Source organism: Ochotona princeps, chromosome 10 (assembly GCF_030435755.1).
Source record: "Ochotona princeps isolate mOchPri1 chromosome 10, mOchPri1.hap1, whole genome shotgun sequence".
Taxonomy (NCBI): Eukaryota; Metazoa; Chordata; class Mammalia; order Lagomorpha; family Ochotonidae; genus Ochotona; species Ochotona princeps.
Window position 1 is genome coordinate 76412549 of NC_080841.1, and position 23875 is coordinate 76436423.

General features: G+C 44.0%; 1 protein-coding gene across 1 annotated transcript; it reads right to left on the reverse strand.

Annotated features, from left to right (window-relative positions):
* Positions 1–465: 465 nt before the first annotated feature.
* Positions 466–2325, reverse strand: LOC101519978 (beta-1,3-galactosyl-O-glycosyl-glycoprotein beta-1,6-N-acetylglucosaminyltransferase-like). The gene is given in 2 exon segments (XM_012930897.2): positions 466–1270; positions 1272–2325. Coding segments are annotated over 2 exon segments (1272 nt in total). The 5' UTR covers positions 2045–2325; the 3' UTR covers positions 466–771.
* Positions 2326–23875: the final 21550 nt, after the last annotated feature.

Genomic DNA, 23875 nt, shown 5'->3' on the forward strand with positions numbered 1-23875 from the left:
GGTGGTTGGGAGGTTGGGTGTGACTTCTCCTCTTCTCTCTCCCCTTCCCCCAGACACAGAAAGAAGAAAAAAGAAAAGGTAGAAACAATGTCTCACACACTTTTCCCTACCCTCAACCCTTCCTCACCCTCATCAACTACGTAACATCATCACAAATACAATTTTCAAACAAAGAATGCCTTCCCTGCCCTAAATATCAGAGATACGCTTGTCCACATTTTCTTGTTTTATATTATTATTTTCTTTACATTTAAATATTAATCTAGAGGGGTTTTATTTTTCTAGGTTACTAGAGATGAAAAAAATTTTTGCACAGTTTCACAGCAGACAGTACCTTATTTTAAATAAAGGATCGTTTAGAATAAAATCAACTTTCCATTTCAACAAATAGACTGTTGCTGTAAATTCATTCCATAAAGAAATTTTGATAGCTAAAATTCTCAAGATAGTTTTTGGGCACAAATCGACCCTTCGCCTCCTGTGAAGTCCCTGCGTCTGTAGTAGGCTCATCTTGCCTCGGCCACCCTGGCTTCCTCTCTCCTGGTTCCTTTTCCCTCCCACATGAACCCTGGGTAGACATTTAACGCTTCAGACACGCCCACCCGTTAAACTGTGCAGAAGACATGTAGCTTCCCTGACATCATGACTCTAAGGCCTGCTCCCCCAGGAGGACCCCACACCGGTTTTCAGACACTGCTCTGCGAGGCAGAAGAAGTACATGGCCTACATGTTACACATCCTTGTTACCATTCCTACAATCACCTGCACTGCTCAGTGTTTTAAGGTCTCCAGGGCTTTATGCTGCAGGTGCTCATCCAGGCACTGGGTGGCAAACAGGTCAACATCTGTGTCAAACTCGTTGGCAAACAAGTGGTGTTTCCGCAGCATCCAATTCAAGTCGCCAGCTCCGAACACGCACACAGAGCGCACATGGACACTGTGGCAGGGTGGGCAGGGTGCGCCCTTGGACACGTCACCTTCAAAATACTGCCACTTGACAAACCTTGCGACAGACAAGTCGTACTTGCGGCTTAATGATACAGAGCCTGGCACTTCTGGGATCCTTTGGATGGTGGCCCAGAGATGCTCGTCCGGGCTGTAGGTACCCTGCGCCCACTCCCTAAACTTCTGGATGTTTTCGTTCTCCAGCACGTAACCCAAATACTCCCTCCTGACCACAAAGTAGGCACTGCCGGAGAAGAGAGGGATGGGGAGGGGAGGCCGCACCTTGACCGTTTCCGTGTTTATAAGCCTCCCATTCACAATGGCGATGCTTTTTCCACCTTTCTTCCTCACTGGATGGCATCCACTCCGTTTCCAGGTTGTTCTCGCCCATTAACGACTTGAGCTTTCTGGCTATCTCCAGGTTGGTTTTGATAGGGAAATCCATCCCGCAAAGGTTGATCAAGTACTTGCAGTCCGCACTCAGGCCATAGAGGTCCCTCATGCAGTGGAGGTCGGCCTGGACGCGACTCCACGAGGCATACACCACGGTCTCCAGCTGACTGGCCACGAAGACGTTCGTGAAACAGGGCGCGAGGCCCCTGACCGCAGCTGGAAGGGATGCCTCCGACTTCCTGTCGACACGAATGCAATAGAGGTTCTGAGGCATGTAGCTGGCCCTCGGGAGCTTGTCCAGCATCTCAATTCTGTGATGAACCACGATAGAATAAGCAATGGGAAACTCTGACCCTTCTTTACTGAGCAGCTGCGTGATGTATTTGCGTCTCTTGATGAAAGACGCGCAGTCACTGGTCATGTTGATATAATCATCCGGGCTCCACCGCGGGCGCTTCCTGAACTTCACTGTCACCATCTCGAGTTTTGCCTTCTGGATTACTTCGACATCACCCTGCAACACTTTAGTGCGGTTAATAAGCTGACTAGGATTCTTTTCCACCAATTCCAGCTGTCTGATGCTTACAAATTCCGGCTTCTGATGGCCCCTTAGGACCGAGAAGGCAACCAGGGAGAAAACGAGCAGCAGGAAGAAGTATTTGGCGGGACCAAAAAAAAAGTTCTTCCGGATCAACTTCCTCAGCATCGCACACAGCCGCAGGGATGCGCCTCTGGGAAGGGCAGCTGAGGAGGCTGGGAGAACAAGGATTTTGACATTTGTCAATCTGCATTTATCGGAAGAAGTGTAAAGTCATCTTGATATGGAAAATGGTTGGTCCATTTAGAATAAAGGCAGGTCTGGGTCATCTAGTGCTCTGACTCTAGGCAACACCCTGTGCCCACTCAGAGCACCTGTCCTCCTGCCGGGCATGCGCAACGGACCAGGCATCCAGCAATGGTAACACATCCCAGGAGGCCTTTTTAAAAATCTGGGGAAGGGTCGTGCCCGGGGAGACGCAGGAGATGGGCTCCTCGCCGGCCGTGCACCCTCGCAGCGCTGCCGAGATAAAATTTCATTTTAGTCTACCTAAATGCATGGACAACCATAGTAAACCACACAAAGTTCTTGACATTTTCCTTGGGATTTGTTGAATTTTTGAAGTCATATGATGATGAATGAAATCTTTAATTATTTATTTTTATTGGAAAGTCAGATTTACAGGGAAGGAGAGACAGAGAGAAAGATCTTCCATCTGCTGGTTCACTCCCCAAATGGCTACAATGTCTGGAGCTGAGCTGATCAGAAGCCAGAAACCAGGAGCCAGAAGCCTCTTCTAAGTCCCCCTCATGAGTGCAGGACCCCACTGCATTGGACCATCCTCTACTGCTTTCCCCAAGCCACAAGCAGTGAGCTGGATGGGAAGTGGAGCAGCCAGGACTAGAACCTGCACCCATATGGGATGATGGCATTACAAGCTGGAGGATTAGCCAGTTGAGCCACCAAATTGGCCTTGATGAATGAAATATTTACTATCTTATTCCTTTTCATTGATGAGCCAGATGCATTTGTCATTTGTCCTGTAAGTTAAAGTAACATAATCCATTATTACAAAAAAAAAAATCCGAGTTTTATTTTTTAATTTCTTACTGGATTCATTTTTTAAATGTTGGTTGTTTTAAATTAGTTATGAATGAAAATCAATTTCTCCTTTCTCTCTCTCTCTCTCTCTCTCTCTCTCTCTCTCTCTCTCTCTCTCTCTCTCTTTCTCTCCACACACACCCCATTGAGGATTTTAGACAGTCCATCACTGTGCAGGGCTGAGTAAGGCCAACGACTGTGTTCAGTGCAGCTCTGCCAAGGCAACCGCTGGCAGGACTCAAAACCCAGCCAATCTGCAGCAGGCTGACTTCTAAGTGGAGCATGTCGAGTGGCCTGGGAATAAAGCTATAAATACCCGCAGGGTCCCTGGCAGGAAGCGGGCATGATATTTTTAATGGTGATGTCATGTCCTGTGGTGCTGCCAAGCTCCTGAGATGGCTCTGTTGCCTGCTCTTGAGCTCATCCAGAGATCCAAGTGGCCGACTTTCAACTACACAGAACATATCTCTACTATTTGCACTCCTAATCTGTCTCCATGTGTGTCCGTCTTTCACTGGGTACAACTGCTTCTAAAAGGCAGAATTAAAATGGTGCATCACAAGCTTCCCAGAGCTTTTCCTGATCCTAGCAGGCTGGGACTGGTGTTTTGTCATTAGGCATTGTATTTTCTGTGAATTTCCAGTTAGGTCAAAGTAGCATCCTTCTGTAACTAATTCACCTAGAATGCTTTTTGTGAGTTCAGAAATTCCTTAAAAATCATGATTAGATGTTGAAGCTTATATTTTTAAAAACTGGCTTCAGTAAATAATGACAAGACTGTATGCTTTGTCTTCAGCCATTGACATGGAGAGTCAGGTGGTTCCATTTCCTGACGATGTTACGTGTTAACATTCCCAAGGTAAATCTTACATGGCAAGGGTGTATGGTATTAGCATGATTTCAGATAGGAAGGGCTAATGTTTTGCTTCACGATTTTAAATTCATGGTTACAAATGATATTGGCATATGATTTTTTTTCCTCTAATTTAATATGATTTCATAAAATGAGTTAACTCTCTTTCCAATTTTTTTGTTAGTATTCTGGAAGAATTTGCGTAAAAGGGTAATTTTATTTTCCAAATTTTTAAAACTTCCAGTCCCTATATTTATATTCCTTGTTCTTATCTCATATTATTGAGTAGGACATGCCCACTATGGGCTTGCTAATAATTACCTGTATTTTTTTAAGACTACTGGTATCTTGAAAGAAGTAATTCATTATTTTATAATCATTATTACAGTCAACCATTAAAATGTAATCAAAATTTTTTCACTTCTACTTTTTCGCTTTATTAATGACTACCTTCTGAGGATTTATTTTTGCTTTGCTTTGCTTTTTTATTGAAAGCTTAGTTTATTTATTTTACATCCTTCTTACTTTTTAGATATTAACCTTTAAGGTCATAAGTTTGCCCCTTAGGATGTCTTCTGTTACATCATAGAAATTCTTACATACTCTCAAGGTTAATATCTAAAAAGTTAATAGTTCCCACTTATCTTCCATTTGGCCCAAAAATAACCACAAACATGTGTTTTTCTCTTAGGCATACATATACAGATTTTTCTGATATTTTATTATTAATTTGCAATTGCATTACACTGCTCCTTGTAAAAGTTCAACCAGATCATAGCTTTTTGGAGTTTACCAAAATCTCCTTGGTTGCCTAACACTTGATTAGTAGGCACATGTGTTTGCATATTCATATGCATTGGGAGCAGTATTATTTTTCAGCCACCAGACTCTTGATTTTATTAGTCAAATTCTCTTTTCTCTTGTCCTGTGCATGTTTTATGTACTCAAACTGCCAATTTCTGAAATTGTGGTTAAAGTCTCCCGCAGTAACAAATACAGCGTGGATGAATTCTTAAATTACCCCTTGCTTTTCTATCAGCTATCTGTCTATGTATTTTGATTCTAAGAACTGCCATGTTAACATAGTGGGTAAAGCTGCCACCTGTAACGCAGGCTTCCCACTTGGGCACCAGTTTGTGTCCCAACTGCTCCACTTCTGATCCAGCTTTCTGCTAATGCACCTGGGAAAGCAGCAAAGGATGGCCCAAGGGCTTGGCTCTCTTGTTACCTATGTGGAAGACTGGTGGTAGCTTTTGGCTTTGGTCTGACTCAGGCCAGCCCCAGCCCTAGCTGTTATGGCCATTTGGTGAATGAACTAGAGAATGGAAGATCTCTCTCTCTCTCTCTCTCTATCTCTTTCTCTTTCCCCTTTTCTCTCTTCTCCCCCTCTTTCTTTCCCTTTGTAACTCTGCTTCTCAGATAAACAAAACAAACCTTCTGAAAAAAAATAATTCTATGCTCTTCATACATCAAGATTTAAAACTATTGAACTTTTTGGGAGTAAGTATCCTTTATCAGGATGAAAAATAGCTGAGTCATGCTTTTTTAAGCTCCTTGTTCAAGCATTTTTTTGTCCACTTTAAGTCAAAGGTCACGTCACTGTTTCTTAGACCTTATTTTTAAGCTATTAGAAGCACATAGGGTGATTTTTAAAAATTCACCCCAAGTTCCTTTCTTTTTAAAGGCTTAACTAACATTTTCATATGATCTTTAACGTTTTTTAAAAAGTACACAGTGCAGTGGGATTTAACAATTTGTCCCAGAACATTTTTTTCTGCACACTTACCTAAAGTAAGTTAGCCACAAATGTTAAGAGTTCCTTTCTTTCCCTCCCCTCCCCTTTCTCCTCTCCTCTCCTTCCTTTCTCTTTCTCTCCCCCAAGTCTCACCTCCAGAGCTGTAAAAGCTCTGCATTCCATTTCATTTCTTCTATAGAATCTTGAGATTTTAAGATACACTCTTAGATGTGTGTGACTGCCAATGGCTGCATATCTGTATCTATGGATCGTCCTACACAGGTGAGAACATAGAACATTCCTAAGTTCGTGTTCATACTGCGCTCCACCCTATATCTCCCTAGCCCTCCTCTGCCATCCACAGCAGTTAAGATTTATCTGAACAGTATTTGGAGATTCAGTTGAGTCATTCTATTAATTCTTAGAAATAAGTATCAAATATTTGGAAGAGTCGTTCACATTGACATTCTTTGCTCTCTGTTGTTTCTTGCCTTCCTCTTTCTCTTGAACACACTTTTCTTCCTGTGGATATTCATTCTCTAGTAGCTTTCCCAAAATTGATGGGTGAGGGCTGGTGCAATAGCTCAATTGATTAAATCTCCCCCTGCAAGCACCAGCATCCTATATGGGCACTGGTTCATGTCCCAGTTCCTCCACTTCCCTTCCAGCTCCCTGCTTGTGGCATGGGAAAGCAGTAGAGGACAGCCCAAGGCCTTGGGACCCTGCACCCATGTAGGAGATCTGGAAGAAGCTCCTGGCTCCTGGCTTTTGGATAGGCTCAAGCTCTGGCTGTTGTGGCCATCTGGAAGTGAACCAGCAGATGGAAGATCTTTCTCTCTGTCTCTCTGTTAATCTGCCTTTCCAATAAAAATAAATGAATATTTTAAAAAGGAAGATAATATGAATTTTGTGTACCTTTGTACATCTGAAAAGTCTTAATTTTTAAATTACAAGGATGTTAAATGCAGAAAAATAGACTTTAATCACCTCTCTGTGCTCAGCCTTTAAGTTCAACAAAGACTACTGTTGCCATGTTTTTATGAGATCTTTCATTTTAGCAAAAATTGAAACCTCACAAACATGCACACACAACACAACCAATTTATATCCCATCTTCTTTTATCCTACCTTAGCAGAGGTAGCAATTTTCCATGAATTTTGAAAACAATTCTGTTTTGTGTTTAGAAAATATATATGCAGATAGAAAAACAAATAGATCCCAAAGTACAAAATGTAACCGAAAAATTGATTCATACGTCTGTAAAATACAGCTTGGTGTTATCTTGCACTCATTACCAACAAACAGCAGTTTTGAGGTTTGTTCCTTCAATGATGCATTGCAGTGCTTCCTTCTGGCTGATTTTGTACTTTCTGATGATTTCCTCACTTTCCTGAAGATGAGCCATTTCTGCTTTTTCTCATCTTTACGTCACCTCACCACATGGGAATGGAACTGGTTCCAGGATTGGACATTTAAAAGTTCTCCAACGATGGCCCAGCACCTGCTCGCATGCGTGTCACCTGTGCCCATGCAAATGGCAGTCCCAGGCATCCCACCAGGCAGGGCGCTGGGTCAGTCGGATTCCAGGGTCCTCAGAGGATGTTTGTCTTTAATTGGATGTTCTAGAATTTCCTTGTATCAAATGCCTTTTTTAAAAAATAGGGGAATTGTTCTTGGACAATTACTTCGAGAATCTTCTCTTTGTTGCTTCTACTTTCTCTTTTGAAAACCTTAATCGGATCTATTTGTAACTTCCGAACCTGTCTTCCTCTTCTGTTTCCGTTGTTTGCCATCTCTGCTATTTTGATGCCATACTCTTGGAGAACTGTCCCTGGTTCTTTTCCTGGTTTGTCTAGTGCCTGAATCCGCTATTTATTCAACATCCAGTACATACTGATGGAGAAGCCAGTTTGTTCTGGCATCACACTGGGTGTGGGTACATAGCAGTGAGCAAAGTCACTGTCTTTCACAGTCTTTCTATTTGAAGAGAGCCAGAAGTGAAGGCAATGGCTGACAAACACTGGGAAGGGCTCCAAAGAGCAGCAAAGCAGGAGGGCAGCGAGCACGTGATGAGGGATGGGATGGGATGGGTGTGCAGGGAGGGATGGCCTCAGAGAAAAGGACCAAAGTCTCCTGGAATTGCATACAATCATCTTCGGGAAGCTTTTCTTGGAACAAGAGGGCCTGTGTTCCACCCTCTATTCCAGCATCACAGATCTCATTTCTGTCATGTGTCTGGACTTGACTATGGGATGCTCTGTCAAATGATTTGCCTACGGTTTTCTTTCTTTCTTTTTTTTTTAGAGTTATTTATTTATTTGAAAGACAGAGTTATAGCAAGGGGAAGAGGAAAGAGACAGAGAGAGATGAATCTTTCATCTGCTGTTTTACTCCCCAGATGGCAGCAATGGTTGAGGAAAAGGTCAAGCCAAAGACAAAAGCCTCAAAATCCATCCGGGTCACCTATGTGAATTCAGGGGCCCAAGCACTCGCATCTTCTATTGCTTTTTCTAGGCGCATTGGCAGGGAGCTGGATCAGAAGTGGAACAGGCAGACTTGGACCAGTACTCACATAGCACATCAGCCCCATGGGTAAGGTGGAGGCTTACCCAGCTCCAGGGGGGCCCATGATTTGTGTCTAACCTAGACATGCTCCTTCTACAACAAGCAGAGAAGGTTCAGGATGGTGAGCTGGTTTGCTGGAACCATCCCACCACAAAGAGACCAGAGCAGTGGTGAACTGTGACCCAGGATCCTCTCCCAGGAGGACAGAAGTCACTATCATGAGGAAAAAAGCAAGTACAAGGGCAGAGCCTCAAGGTCACACAAGGGCAGAGCCTCAAGGTCAAGGTTACTTTCAGCAATTTAGTATTTGCAGAGTCTGGGGGAAGGGTGGTGATAAGGCAGTATAAATTTAGGCAACCAATTCAAACACTTAAATAGACCTTAGCACCTACAGTTGTTTGTTGGTTTTTTTGTTTTTTTAAGCAAGAGTTACCAGAAACATGGTAAGCCAGGGACAGGGAAAGACAAAGAATTAGGAGTTCTGCATAATGACCCAAGAATATAGCAAATATCATTTATTACATACCTAGATAGAAAGAGAACAAAGAAAAATTAACACTTCTTCACACAGCTGTTCTAGAAAGAGTTTCCTTGCCCTGCACTGGTAGAGGGTAGTCAGTCGTCAGAAGATGGCCAGAGTGAGGACTCCAAGGTTCCATAAAGTGCTGAGATTTGTGCAGCTGAAATTGAAATTGAGGGGCCACATATAAGCCCGTTAGCAGAAAGGAGCATGCGCAGTTGCTCAGACCTGCCTTACCTCTCCTGCAGTGATCAACTGAAGCAGACACCTCCACACCTTCACACACATAAACAGGTTGGAGCCCCCTTACATCCAGTACCCTGGGGAGGAAGACTCCCAAGCCGGCTCTCCTCCACAGGCTGAGCAGGGATTCCATCCACCTCCCTCTTTGACCTCAGCATTCAGCTTCCACAGTCACTGAGTCAATGGAAGAGGGGTAGGCATGACCGCCTGGAGGCTCTTAGAATGTTCATAACCACCTGGCAAAAAACAGTCTCATGGCACTAACTGAATGGGAAGAGAGTTAGGAAACAGGAGAGATGGTGTCACCGTGAAGATGATTGAATGAGATTTACAGAAGGCTCCTACAGCAGGCATGGAAGGCTCAGAAGGATGAGCTGATCTGCTGGGACCAACACACCACAAACAGGCCAGGACAGCCAGTGGACTGCGAGCCGGGATCTTCTCTCAGGACAGAAGCACTGTCGTGGGGAAGCAGCATGGACAGCAAGATCGTTCCGTGTGATAGGGAAGCTACAAAACAGGTCTCTCCTTGTTCATTGCACTGACACGTGAATGACAGGTTCCCTGCATCCCAGCTGAGAGGCTCCTCCCCTGGCTGGTCTGACTCTGCGAAGCTCATGCAGGGCAGATTCCACTAGAGCAAACAAGCACAGAAAGTTCTCTCATGCTTGTTTTTTTTGTCTTATTTGATTTTTGATTGGAAGACTCCTTGGGAGTCAGGCAAGATGAAGCACCTCCTTTTCCTTGGCCTTCCCAGCATCAGGGACACAGACCGACTGTCTGCCCTCATCAGCCAGGTAGGTCACTGTGGGAGGCCAGAGCAGGAGGACTTTACGAGGTGGCTGTGCCTTCCCCGATGCCTGAGGCCAGGAGTGCATTCTCGCTGAGTCTGATGATCCAACTATGATGTGGCTTGGATGACGACAGGAGGCTGGAGCAGATCAGGCAGCTGGACTATTTCCTAAGCCAGAATTCTTCTCCAAACCACAATTAGCAAAGCAAGTGGTTCATGCCTAAGCCTGCCATCTGGTGCAAGGACCCACCTGTGTGCCCGCTGAGGGACTTGGGAGCACAGTAGCTGTGCTTCTGGCAACATAACCAGCAGGTTTGCCAGGCGAGCTGGACTTTCATGATATCAAGCACTCGGACTTCCCATTTGCATGTGTTTTGAAGGACAAACCGATTAGAATTCAATTGAAGAGACACCTCAATTTTTACAGTCTATGGTTTGGGGGAACTAGCCTCTGTATCTGAAAACCATTCTGTTAGCACCCCAAGACGTTTGGGTGCACTTTCATGTAACGGAAAGAAGACACACGTTCTAGAGATCACAGATGTTGGTTCTACTCCTGTATTTCTCTTTGACCATAGCTAGGAAACTTGGAAAAATCTCCAAGCCTCTTGAAGTGTCAGTTTCCTCATGTTTTCAATACCGTGCCATACACACAGCTGAACCAAAGTCATGTTGGAGACCAAGTAAGGTAACAATAGGAAGTGTCTAGCTTAGGAAGGTGCCCAGAAAGCATTAGCTTGGTGGGTGGGCACTGGTACAACTGTTAAGAAACCATTGGGTTGTGCACATTCGTATTACAGCACCCAGAGTCAAGTCCTAGCTCTGCTCATAAGTTCTGGCTTCCTGCGAATATCCTGGAGCTCAAATAACTGGACAGAATAACATAGACTCATTTCCCTCACTCCTCCTCTCTAATGTAACTGGATATCTGGGACTTCATGAAGCAAACCATCGCTAAGCAATGCTGAAAGTAGAAAGAACAATGTGCAAAGCCTGGAGAGTTCAAGCCTTGGAAATGACATCACAGCAAGTCTTCTATACTCTCTTTCTATGGCCCAGATGTGGAGTCTTCAAAAAGTTCATGTCAAAAATACGTCTTATGAAGAGTGATGCATGGATTTCAAATGTTTCTTGCACTAAAATAAATCCATCTTTCAAATACATTCTTCCACAAACTCTTCAGAGTCCCGCTAAAATGGCTTGTAAACCCTAAGCTACCCATTAGGCATACACAAATAAAAACACTCTTTCCACCCAAAGAGCCAGGAAAGAGGCAGCCTCATCCTTGGGTTGACATGGCAGTGTAGCAAACTAATCCTCCACCTGCAGCACCAGCATCCCATATGGCCACCTGTTCCAGTCCTGGCTATTCCACTGTCAATCCAGCTCCTAGCTAATGGCCTGGGAAAGCAGCAGAGGATGGATCCCTGTATCCACATGAGAAATCCAGAAGTCTCTGGCTCCCAGCTTTGGACTGGCTAGTTCTAGATGTTTTAGTTATTTGAGGGAGTGAATCAGTGAGTGAAAAATCTCTGTCTCTCCCTCTCTCTCTAACACTGATGTTCAAGTAAAACAAATAAATGTTGTTGTTTGTTTCTTTTTTTTTAAGGTTCCATCCTTGTCCATTCTGGAGACAGTACAGGCCCAATCATTGGCAATAACAACTCAAATCCAAACCTTGGACAACCTCAGTAGGAACTGAGACAGAGCCCAACAGAGTTCAAAGAAGAGTCAATCAGAGTAACATTGCAAGGGCTCAGAAACAAAATTGTAATTAAAATAATTGCTCACAAAGATAAGTCAGGACTTTCAATAAAGTAGAAATATCAATCAAAGTTTCCAAAAATAATAGCACTCAAGATGTTCAGGATCCAATAGAAAACCATTCACTGTGCAAAGAACTTGAAGGAGAAAATGTCATCAATGGACACAAGCAGTGTTATATATCAGATACTGGATTTTACAGTAAGGATTTTATAGTAGCCATTATGGAAATGCTGCAGTCACAGCATTTATGAGCAATTGCAAAGCATCAAGGGAGAAATGAAAAGAAATAGAAAATCTCAGCAAAAACTGAGTGGAAACTGTAGAACTGAAAAACACAGTTACTAAGATAGTAATAATAAATCTCATATCTGGATGACACAAGCAGCAAAGTGAAGGATAAAGAAGACAGAGTCAGTGAACTGAGGAGCACTCTGAAAGAAAACAAACTTTGAAGTGTTATTGACTACATGTTGGCAGAAACACATATTTTTTTAGATTTATTTATTTTTATTGGAAATTATTTTAATTACAATATACAGAGAGGAGAGACAGAGAGGAAGATCTTCTGTCCTATGATTCACTCCCTAAATGATCGCAATGGCCGGTGCTGTGCCAATCCAAAGCCCTAGCCAGGAACTTCTTCCAGGTCTCCCACATGAGTGTAGAGTCCCAAGGCTTTGGGACGTCCTTGGCTGCTTTCCCAGGCCACAAGCAGGGAGCTGAATGGGAAGTGGAGCTGCTGAGATTAGAACCAGCGCCCATATGGGATCCCAGCACATTCAAGGCAAGGACTTCAGCCGCTAGGCTATGGTGCAGGGCCCAGAAACACAAGTTTTTAAAAATTCTATCATTCTAATGCCAGAATGAGAGGGAAAATAAGATGGGACTAAAAGGGTATTCAAAGAAATAGTGATTGGTGAAAGATTTAAACAGCAAATCAATGGGGTTAGGCAAGCTCAAACAAAACAAACTCAGAAAGTGATTCTCAACAAAACACAATAGAATTTATGGAAACAGAAAACATAGAAAAAAATCCTAATAGTAGGCAGAGGGAAGCAATCTATCATGTACAGGTAAATAGACTAATATATTTGGAAACAAATAGGACCTGCACAGTGGCATAGTATGCTAAGTCTCAGCCTGTGGTATTTCTAGTCCCAAATGCTGGTCCAGCTCCCTACAAATTACTGGAAATCAACAGAGAATGACTCAAGTCATCTTGGAGAAAGCTCTTGGCTCCTGGCTTCGGATCAGCTCAGCTCTGGTCGCTGTGGCCGTTTCTGGAGTGAGCCAACATATGGAAGATGTGTGTGTGTGTGTGTGTGTGTGTGTGTGTGTCCTTCTTCTGTAACTCTACTTTTTAAATAAAATAAATATTGAAAGAAAAAAATGAAAATAATCATGCCTTCTGCAATCCTGGGAGTCAGAAAGAATTGATCAATTTTTTTTTTCAAGCACATAAAGAAAAATACCTTCAATCCCAAACCTTTGGTTTGTAGTTTGTGAAACCATCTTTCACAAATGTGGAAGAACTAAAAACATTCTCATGTGAAGGACAACTAATAGGCCTACCTTTAAAGAATGACCTAAGAGCCCACATCAGGTAGAAGCAGAGTAATGACAGCAAACTTGGACCTTGGAGTGGGAAATGAGGGTGTAAATGGTACGGGCAAAATTTAGGAATAAATTTGATAGACTTGGCCTGATGGCATTCTCCAGTCACGTGCCATGGTTAAAGTAAAAATGAACACTACCTGATGTGGTGTGTGATGCCTTACAGAAAATGTGGAAGACAATTCTCTTTAAAACGTCAAGGGACTTCAATGGAATCAGGGTTCCAACACCTCCCTCTAGGTGGTTATCAGCAGCAGCAGTAAGTTGGGAGGCCACAGCATTATCTTGTAATGCCACTAAGAAAACTCTAAGAGGGCAAGGCCATGAAGATGCCCCAGCACTGTTCCTGGGCTCAAATCCCAGTGCCATTCCTGAGGCTAGCTCTCTGCTGAGAATGTGCACTCTGAAAAACAGCAGGTCCTGGACACCTAAGTGGGTCCCTGCCACTCACCAGGGAAGTTTGGACTTCACCCTGGCCCAGCACTGGCTGCCTGCAGCATGCACAGAACAGAGCAACAGGTGGGAGATGGATAGCTTTCTTTTCTCCCTTCCCCAAACTCCCGATTCTCTGCAAAATATTTAACAAGTAAGTAAAACAAAGTAAGATGTTTAAAAATAAATATATCACTGTACAATTCAAGAAGTGTTCAAATATTTAACAATAAGGAAAGAAAAAGGAAGTAGATGAATAAGAAGCAGAAAAACAAGTAATAAAATGTCAGGTTCAAGTTCTATCATAGAAATGTAAGTGAATCAAAATGTCAATTAAGGGATAATTAGCTGGGCCAGGACCAAGTGGGTGAAGCTATTGCTGCAGCACCAGCATCCTAGCAAGACTGGCGTTGGTTCAAGTTCCGGCTGCTCCACTTCAGGTGCGACTCCCTGCTAGTGGCCTGGGAAAGAAAGCAGGGGATGAGCCAAGTGCTTGGGCCCCTGCACCCACCTGGGAGACTTATATGAAGCTTCTGCCCCTTGGTTTCAGAACCATCATGCTCCAGCCATTTTTTGTAATCTGGGGAGTGAACCAGCAAATGCAAGCTCTTTTGCTCTAACTTCATCCTTCAAATAAATAAATGATTTGAAAATATATGTAGTTTATGGGCCCAGCGTGACAGCTCACCGGGCCAAATCCTCACCTTGCACACACCGAGATCCCAAATAGACACCAATTCATGTCCCAGCTGCTCCATTTCCCATCTGGCTCCCTGCTTGTGGCCTTGGGACCTTAAACTCACATGGGAGACCCAGAAGCAGCTCCTGGTCCTGGCTTCAGATTGACTCAGCTCTGGCCGTTGCAGCCACTTGGAGAGTGAAGCAGTGGATGGAAGATCTTCCTTTCTGTACCTCCTTCTCTTGTAAAAGAAAACCTCATGTGGAAACTACACCAAGACTGACAACGATGCAGGCAAACACACGAAATTGGGAGCAAAAGAGGACACCACATCAGATCCTGCAGTCACAGAAAAGTCAACAGAGGAATGCTCTTTACAAACTCCACACTCTCAGTTCAACAGTTAAGAAGAAATAGATTCATTCCTCAAAAGCCGGACTACCAAACCTCAGCTCAGAGGCAGTGGGGATCGCGAATAGTCAAAGCAAGCGAATGTGTCATTGAAAACATCCCGGGAGATCCTCACCAAGGTCTCTCAGTACGAGCACCAAGGACTACATCCCAACTACCAAGGAGACCACGGGGAACTGGAGTGCCCTCGGAGGCACTCTGAGGTCATCCACTCCCGCTTGAATCTACCACATGGGATGGAAGAAGTCCAAACCCTCCCTCACAGGATCCAAGAGCATCAGAACAACAGCCAAGAGCCCTGAGCAGTCCGCAGAAACAGAAGAACGGTAAACTTCCTTCAGGACTAGGGAGGGGAGCTCTCTCTGGTCCTTGCTTGGTTCCAACAACCTCCACACCCTCTCTGGCAATGACCATCACGATCGCTCCAGAAACCCCTCAAAACAAACAAATAAACAAACAAACAAAAAGTCTAGAATAGATAGAGAACAACAAGGAAAGCCTAGAATCAGACAGGAAATGGTCAGCGTAGACTCACTTGTATCTTACTAGGTGGGACACAAAGATTAGTTACTCCTCACTAGGGCATTGAAGATTTCTCTGCATAAAACTGTTCTGTACCTAAACTGTTGACATATGTCTTGTTAGAGTTATAAGCCAGTCTAGACTTCCCGAAAAAAAAAAAAAAAGTCAGGTCCATCAAAATTACACTTCAACACTATAAAAAGCTAAATACTACACTGAAAATAGACACGAGACAACTGGATTGTAATCTATAGCCATTTTAAGGTGTATAGAACCCGGTTGTATATAAACTAAAATTGAAATGTCAATGAAGAAGTCACAGGATGTGGTTAAGAACTTGCATTTTTTTTTAACATATTGGTTACTCAATACTATGTCCACTAATTCCATAACGTTATAAATTGTTGCTGATGTTATGTTGGGGCTTTTAATTGATCGGGATGATACTCTGCCAGCTCTACCTTCAGACCAGAGATGATCTCCCCAAGAAGCCGTTGAACTTATCTGGACAATAAGATACTGGACTCTATGTTTGGTATATGATTGCAATGAAAGAATCTCAACTGAACTTGAACTGTGGCAATGCAGCAAGGTGGAGGAATCCACCATGGGGGAAGGGTTTGGGGAGGTGCGGGGGGAATCCCAGTACCTATAAAACTGTGTCACATAATGCAATGTAATAAAAAAAAAAAATTAAAGATCCTAGGAAACAGTTTCACTGGGGTTTGTATTGAGCCTTGAAGAAAATCCCTGCCTATTCTGTACAGCATTCTCCACAAAACTAAAGCAGATGAATCAAATCCCAGTTCATTTGATGCCACACCTCCCACCCTGATACCAAACACAAGGTAAAAACTTAAAATGTAGGTGAAGATCCCCATCAAGTTGTCATCGGAAAGTCCACAAAACATTAACAAATCAAATGCAGCAATGTCTAACAGGGATAGCACAGTACTGGGTAGAATAGCACAACCAAGCAGAATTTCTTTCAGGTACACGAGGCTAGTTCAACTCTTGAAACATCCATCAAAACAATCCACAATATTAGTAAGTCAAGCAATGAAAATCACATGATTATGACAATTGTTGCAAAAAGGGAACTTGACACAATGCAACATCCATTTCTGATTTTTTTTTTTAAATCCCAATGAACTGGAAATAGAAGCTACTTCAACCTCACAAAAGCCCACAGTTAACCCCAGGCTTACCGGTGGAAGCCAGTAGGCCTCCTCTGTAAGATGGACAATGGTGTTCTCACCACTGAGACCCTCCGCACTGTTGAAAGTTCTGGCCTGTGCAGTAAGCAAAAGAAAAGAATTGAACCGCATTCTGCCTGGAACGCAAGAAGTAAAGATGCTTCTATTTGCCGATGAAATGACCGTATGAAAAACCCCAAGGAACCTACAAAAGATTTCTAGAAAAAAAGAATCCGTTTATTAGGTCACAGGATACAAAATCACCATATCAAAATCAGTTCCATTGCCACAAGCTAACCACAAACAAGTTCAAACTAAAACACGACAGTGGCAGTACTGCACGATGCTACTTCACAGAAAACACAGTGCTTGGACGGAAGTCTAACAAATGTGTTAAGGATCTATACGTTGAAAATGACAAAATGTAAATGATTAATAAAGGAAAGAAAACAAGCAAAACACCTCCAGGCTGGCACCACGACATAGTGAGTCAAGCCTCTACCTGCAGTACTGGCATCCCATGTGGTGCTAGTTCAAGTCCTGGCTGCTCCACCTTCAATCCAGTTCTTTGTTAATGTGCCTCAAGAAGCACCAGAGGATGGCCCAAGTCCTTTGGCCCCTGCACCTACACGGGTGATCCAGAAGAAGCTCCTGGCTCCTGGTTTTGGCCACAGCCTTGTGGCCATTTGGAGAATGAACCAGCAGATAGAAGATCTCTCTTTATGTCTCTCCTTCTCTTTCTATAACTGTGCCTTTCATAGAAAAAAAAATTCTTTTAAAAAAAAAAAGGCAGAACACCTAAATAATTAAAAATGTATACTTTGTTTATGTGTTGGAAGACTTCAAATAAAAAACATATTCAGTTCTATATAAGTTGATCTGTAATGATACTGCCAAATGTTCTCAAAAATCTCAGGAGGAAAATTTGCGTGAACAGACAAGTTAATTTAGCATGTGTGTGAGAGGTGAGCATTGGACATGGCAGTTAAACTGTCCCTAGAGATATCCCCTACCCTTATGGAAACACCTGTTCCCAGGCCTAGCTACTCTGCGCTCCATCTGACTTTCTGCTAACGCACACTCCGGGAAGCAGCAGGTGACACCTCAAGCAGTTGGGTCCCTCCACCAGCATAGAAGGCCTGGACTGAATCAGAATAGACACTCATACTGATAAGCGTATTTAAACTGGCCAACAAAAAAGCAAAAAATATTTCTCTGGAGAAGGATAGGGTTTCTGAAAAGTCGGATTAAACAAATGGACATCTGAAACAAAATGAATCTCAGTCTAAATGTTATTCTTTTATGAAAAGTAATCAAGATGCATTGTATTTTTAGGTGGAAAATATGAAACTTCACTTAAGGAGTTGTGACTTTAGCCTCTGTGACATCAGCATCCCATGCGAGTGTGGGCTACAATCCTGGCTGCTTCTGCCACCATGCAGGAGACCTGGCTGGAGTGCCAAGCTCCTAACTTTGTCCTGGCATAGCCCCAACTGCTAAAGCCATTGAGGGACCTGACAGCCAGATAAAAGATTTCTCTCTCTCTCTGTGTCCCCTCTCTCTCTCTATATATATATACATATATAAGACTTTTCCTTTTTAAAGAAATAAACCAATTAGTAATGTCATTGTGACACAGGAAGTACAGGTGCTGATTCAAAGGAAGGGAGAAATGGCTCAAGTATTTGGCTTGCTGACATTCACATGGGAGACCTGGTTGGAGTTCTGGGCTCTTGGCTCCAGTCCAGCCCAGTTGTGGCTGTTGTAGAGATTTGGGAGGTGACCCAACTGATAGAAGATTCTCTATCTGTCTCCTCTCTCTCGCATTTTGTGTTCCGCCTTTCAAATAAATAAATAGAACTTAAAAAGAAAAAAAGATAAAAAAAAAATCTTAGGTAAAGAGTCCTTAGATTTGATACAAAAGGCTCAGTATTGAAGAGGGAAATTATATAAGCCAGTCTTCATCAAAACATTGAAACTTTTCAATGTAAAAGATCTGATCAAAAAAAAAAAAAAACTATGGCCCAACAATCCCACTCCCTGACATACAGTGCAGGACCTGAGATGCTAGCCTCCAAAGGATACTTGCTCTACCACATACACCGCAGCACAGTGGCAAGGACATGCTGTCAACCATGGTGTGCACCGTCAGATGAATACATAAAGTAAGGGAGGTCTATATGCACCGTGGAAGTGCATTCAGCCACTAGGAATAAGGAAATTCTGTCGTTTGTGACAACATGGCCAAAATCAATAACAGTATGTTGATTGAAATAATTAAGGCGCAGACACAAATCACAAGTTCTCCCTGTAGGTGGGCCCAGGGGGGAAAAAAACTCAATATGAACACAGAGACTGGTGATTACTAGAAGCTGGGAGTGAGGGGAATTTAAATTTAAAAAATAAATAAACAGGGGCAGCTGGGTGTAGTTTATTAATGATGACAAACGCACTGATACAAGAAGTTACTAGTAGGCAACACTAGGTGTGGCATATATGGAAACTCTATTTCTCCACAGCTTTTGCTTTATACATTCAAAGCTATTCTAACATCAGAAAGTTTGCTTTTACATTTAAAAAAAAAAAAAGGATGGGGCCCAACATGATCATATGTCAAGCTAATCTACTGCTGGTGCCCCATTTGGGAGCGAGTTCATGTCCCCAGCTGCTCCACTTTCTATCTAGCTCCCTGCTTGAGGCCTGGGAAAGCAGTGCAGAATGGCCCAATGTCCTGAGCTCCGATACCCATGGTGGAGACTAGAAGAAGTTCCTGGCACCCAGCTGTGGGTCAGCCCAGCTGTGGCTGCTACAGCCATTTGGAATGGGAAGCAACAAATGGAAGAACTCTCTCTCTCTCTCTCTTTTTTTCTCTCTTTCTCTCTTCCTTTCTCTATGACTCTTTCAAGTAAAATGAATAAATTTCACAAAAATGAGGATGAAAAGAATGTATTAAACACTTGGAGAAAGTATTTGCAAGTCACATATCCAACAGAAGAAAATGTTTATTAAAAATCCACACTGAAAATGCCGACTTAGAAGGTAGACAGTTTGTACATTCAGTGTTCTCAGCAAAAGGACACATGGATGGCCATAAGCCTGTGAACACATGTTCAACATCATTAGACAGACGTCAAGTCACAGCACTGTGTCACTACATCCGGTCTGAAAGCGTAAAATAAAAAATAGTTGCAGCACCGACTGCTGGCAAGCTTGTTGAGAACCGGAATCACACATTCACTGCCTGTGGGTTTAGAATGGCACCATCATTCTGGAAAATTGTTTACAGGTTCTTTTAAAGCTAAAAATAGACCCACCATGCAACCCAGTGATGGGACTTTTGGGCATTTCTCCCAGGACAACTTTTAAAAAACAATTTTTCACACAGAAATGTGGGCAAGAAAATTTGTCACAACTTCATTCATCAAAGCTGAACATGGTCAACTTCCGTGGGAAATGATTGAGGAATGTGGACACTTAATACGTTGGAATATTACTCATCAATAAAAAGGAATTGACTTTTGGCAAATGAAGTAAATTGTCAGACTTCAGGAGAATTGCACTGAGGGAAAAGGCCACTTTCCAAAGAATACTGACGGCATGTCCCAGTGTGTGTATTCAAGAAATGACAGAATTAGAGAGATGGAAAAGGATGAGCACTTGTCCCGGTAAGGGACGTGAATAGGCAGCATGAAGAAGCCTGGTGGTGAGGTTACAGTGTGGGCCCTTACACAAAACTACAGGGGTGACAACACTGCATCGAGCCACACACACACACACACACACACACACACACTTTCATAAGCATTCTGTAACTGCTGTGACTATAATAAGCTCTTGAAATTGCACTAGTGCCACTTTCCTGATACTAACATTGTGCTATCATCATGTAGGATGTTAATGGGAGGGGAGAGTGTTGGATGAAAGCTCCAGAATTCCTTGTAAATTTCTTTCCGACTTCCTGTGAACCTATAATTATCCCAAAATAGGAATGTTAACAAGTTAACAGTTAATAGCATTTACTTTAGAAAAACGTATTCTTTTTTACACTTAGGTTCATTATTTTTCTCTTAATGACCTTCTCACCCTTACCGATCACTTGGTCTAGGATGATTATCTGGGTCAAGAGCTATTATAATAAGAAACCAAATACACATAAGAGCTGTATACCTTCAAGATATTTTGTTCGATAATTGTTTGGCACAGCTTTTAAGATGCAACTTGGAAAGCTTGCGCCACATATCAGAGTGCCTGGCTCCATCCCAACTCCAGCTTCCTGCTAAGGCACACCTGGCGAGCAGTAGCTGATGGCTCAAGGACTTGGGTCCCTGCCACCCACATGGGAGGCCTGGTTGGGGTTCCTAGCTTCTTGGTGGCCCAGCCCCTGCTGATGGGGACATCTGGGATGTGAACCCATGGAGGAAGATAACTCTGCCCTCTCTCTCCCTCTCTCTCCCTCTCTCTCTCTCCAAGAAAGATAAGTTAAAAACACAGTTTTGATTTTTAAGATGCTCCTCCTCCAGCACGACTCTAAGGATGGAGCAAAGTGCTATTGAGGACGGTGCAAGGAGAGCTGAAAGCAACGTGGGCTAATTCGGAGCAAAGAGAGAAGCGAGAGACAGCCTAGCAAGGCATCAGAAACGGGCTGGCCGGGAAGCCTGCTTTCTATTAAACACTGACCAGAAGGGGGAAAGAAAAAAGAAAGAAAAACGAGGAATTAGAAGCTGAGCCGAAAATTCCCAGCGTGGGAGAGAGAGCAGACAGCTGAGGGGCGGAGGGGGGGCGGGGGCGGAATGGACAGAGCGGAGACGTGTGTCCCAGGCCAGGCTGAAGGCAAAACGGTGCAATGTTTGTCTGCTGGAGACGAAAACACCCCCAGAGGGCTCTGGCAACCTGGCTCTGTTACCGTGTAATTGTTTGCATGGGAAGCAATGGTGTGGGAGACGGGAGCGCTAGACCTTGCTCCTTTGTCCTGGCGGACTTAAATAAAGCGTGCTGTTTGCCAATTTGCTTTTCCACAAAGAGAGGCTCCATCCTGTCTATGAGTGGTGTTTTGTTTTGTTTTCTTTTGGTTTTTTTTTTTTTTTTTTTCTAAGAGCGCTGTCTTTTAAAATTCATTTTCAGGGCTCTCGTTTAGCAGAGTTGAGAGTCAAACCTTTCAAGGGCCTGCAATTGGGCATCTAAGGAGAGTATGGATGTTGCTGATTCTGAACCCGCGGATTCCCGAAACAGTAACAGCGGAAGGCTGCTCCTTAGAGCCGCTTCCGAGCCCTGACAAAAACAGAAGCAACCTCAAAGTATCTTTGGAGATCTCCCCACTTGAACTGCTGGACTCAGAATTCTAACCAAGAAAAGACAGAAGACAGAATAGGACAATCATTCATCTCAGCTACATGTTGGCAGCGAAATATGGGACAAATGGAGACTTCATGATGGACCATATCAATCAGTGGGCCACCTCATCGAGCGAAACTGGCAGTGACTCATAACTGGAGAACTATTAACTCCACTTGAGCACATATCTCAGAGCATGCCCCACATCCGGGACTTGGGGTGGGCGGGAAACCGGGTGGGGCTTCTCCCTCAATATCCCCTTTTACCTCAGATACATGATGGAAACAATATGGACATAATAGCATTGCCCACCTCCCTATCCCCCTGAACCTTTTTTTTTTTCTTCTCTTTCTTGATTTTCCTTCAACTATAGTTAACTATGTAAAGATTGTCAACAACAATACAATAAAATGGATTATAAAAAAAAAAAAAAAAAAAAAAAAAAAAACAGAAGCAACCGTCGGCTCTGGTCTTCTCCGGCTCTTAACCACAGCCCCCAAAACAAGAGCTCTTTGCTCCCCATCCATGGAAGTCCTGATGACAGCTTCAAATCAGAGCGCTTCCTTTGGGCTATCTGAATATGGAGACATCCTGGGCAGTGTCCAGACAGACACACACACACACACACACACACACACACACACACACTGCTGGCAGGGTTCAGCGAGCAGTTGCATAACCCTCTTTTTATCTGGGGTGTTGACCCAGCCATTCACTCCCTGTTTGCTGAGCTGCCCTGAGCAAAGCCGGTTGCCCAGGCAACCGTAATCCGCCAACCGAGCTGGCCCTGCTGGTGGTCAGCCACAGCACGCTTTTGTCTATGTCCGGGCGTCCTCTAACCCAATGAACGGAGAGACAAGAAAACAGCACCTTGCGTAAACATGACCTAATGAGACAGGCGGTCTCCACCCCCTCCCGCACTGGGAGCCAGGGCCAGCCCCGCGAGACAGGAGGCACCGCTCAGAGCAATCCCTGTCACCCCTGGGGCTGACGAATGATCTTTGCGTGGACTTCCTTTTCTTTAAAAGCTGTGTAATGAACATCAATTTGGAACTCTGAAAGGGGACGCCGGTGAAGCGCGTTCTAGTCCAAAAAGGCAGAGGAAGATGGGGGGAACTAAAGAGGTTTGGAGACAAGATCCCCACCCCCAGAGCCCGGCTGGCCTCTGCAGCAGCTCTGAACCTGTGTCCCCCACGCTCAAGCCCCAGGAGTCGCACCTTGGGGACAGACTTCATTTCACACTCTGCAAACAGAACCCCCAAAGGAGAGAAAGCTGGGGACCCTGGCCCCTCTGGACATTCGAGTGTTTCTGACCACACAGGGCCCAGCACTTCCAACTGCTGCCCCTGCGTTAGTGCTTACTAAGCGTGTTGTACTGTGTTGGCACACCTTAGCGTTCCAGTGGCAGAGCACGGTTCCAGGCTAAGGCAAGCAGGAGAGTCCCCAGTGGAATGCCTGGAGTGGAGAGAATCTCCCAAAACCACCCAGGACCTGATTTCTTTCCAGTTCCTTTTTGCCAGAGGCAGGTGTTAATCTCCCACAGTCCCACAGCAAAGTTCCTGGACGTGCCGCCAGGCTCCCACTCCTGACTCCAGCTTGCTGCTAATGCAGGCGGTAGGTGGCAGCAGGTGACAGCTGAGGCCCTCTCAGCTCCCTGACTGCATTCCTGCCTCTGAGCCTCAGAGGAAGCAGTGACTGTGGGCGTTTGAGGAGTAGGTGGGAGCTCTGGCTTCCTCAGTCTCTTGTTCTTTTTCTGCCTCTCGAAGGAAGCAGGAGGAGGAGGAGAAGAAAATGAGGTGGACATTTGCAGCAACAGCGAAGACACTGCTTGAGCTGCCCACACCCATCTTAGAACGTCTGGTTCAAGCACCAGCTCTACCCCGAGTCCTGTGTTGGAGGCAACTCGGGGCAACTCAAGTACTTGGGTTCCTGCCACCCCCATGCGAGACCTGGATGAAGTTCCCGGCTCTACCTTCAACCTCATCCCATCTTGGTTATTGTGGCAACTTGCCAGTGAACCAGCAGGTGGAAAATCAATCTCCCTGTCCCCACACACCCTTGCTCCCTTTCAAACAAATAAATCAAAATTTTAAAGTAAATTAATAAAACTCCTTTTGCCAAATAGAGCTGTAGCGAAACAGCTAATTTTTTGAGATACGCTACTGGGAAGAACTAATTTCAACATAAAACTGGTTTCCCAAGGGACATTTCATGTAACTTCATGACCTTGAGCCCT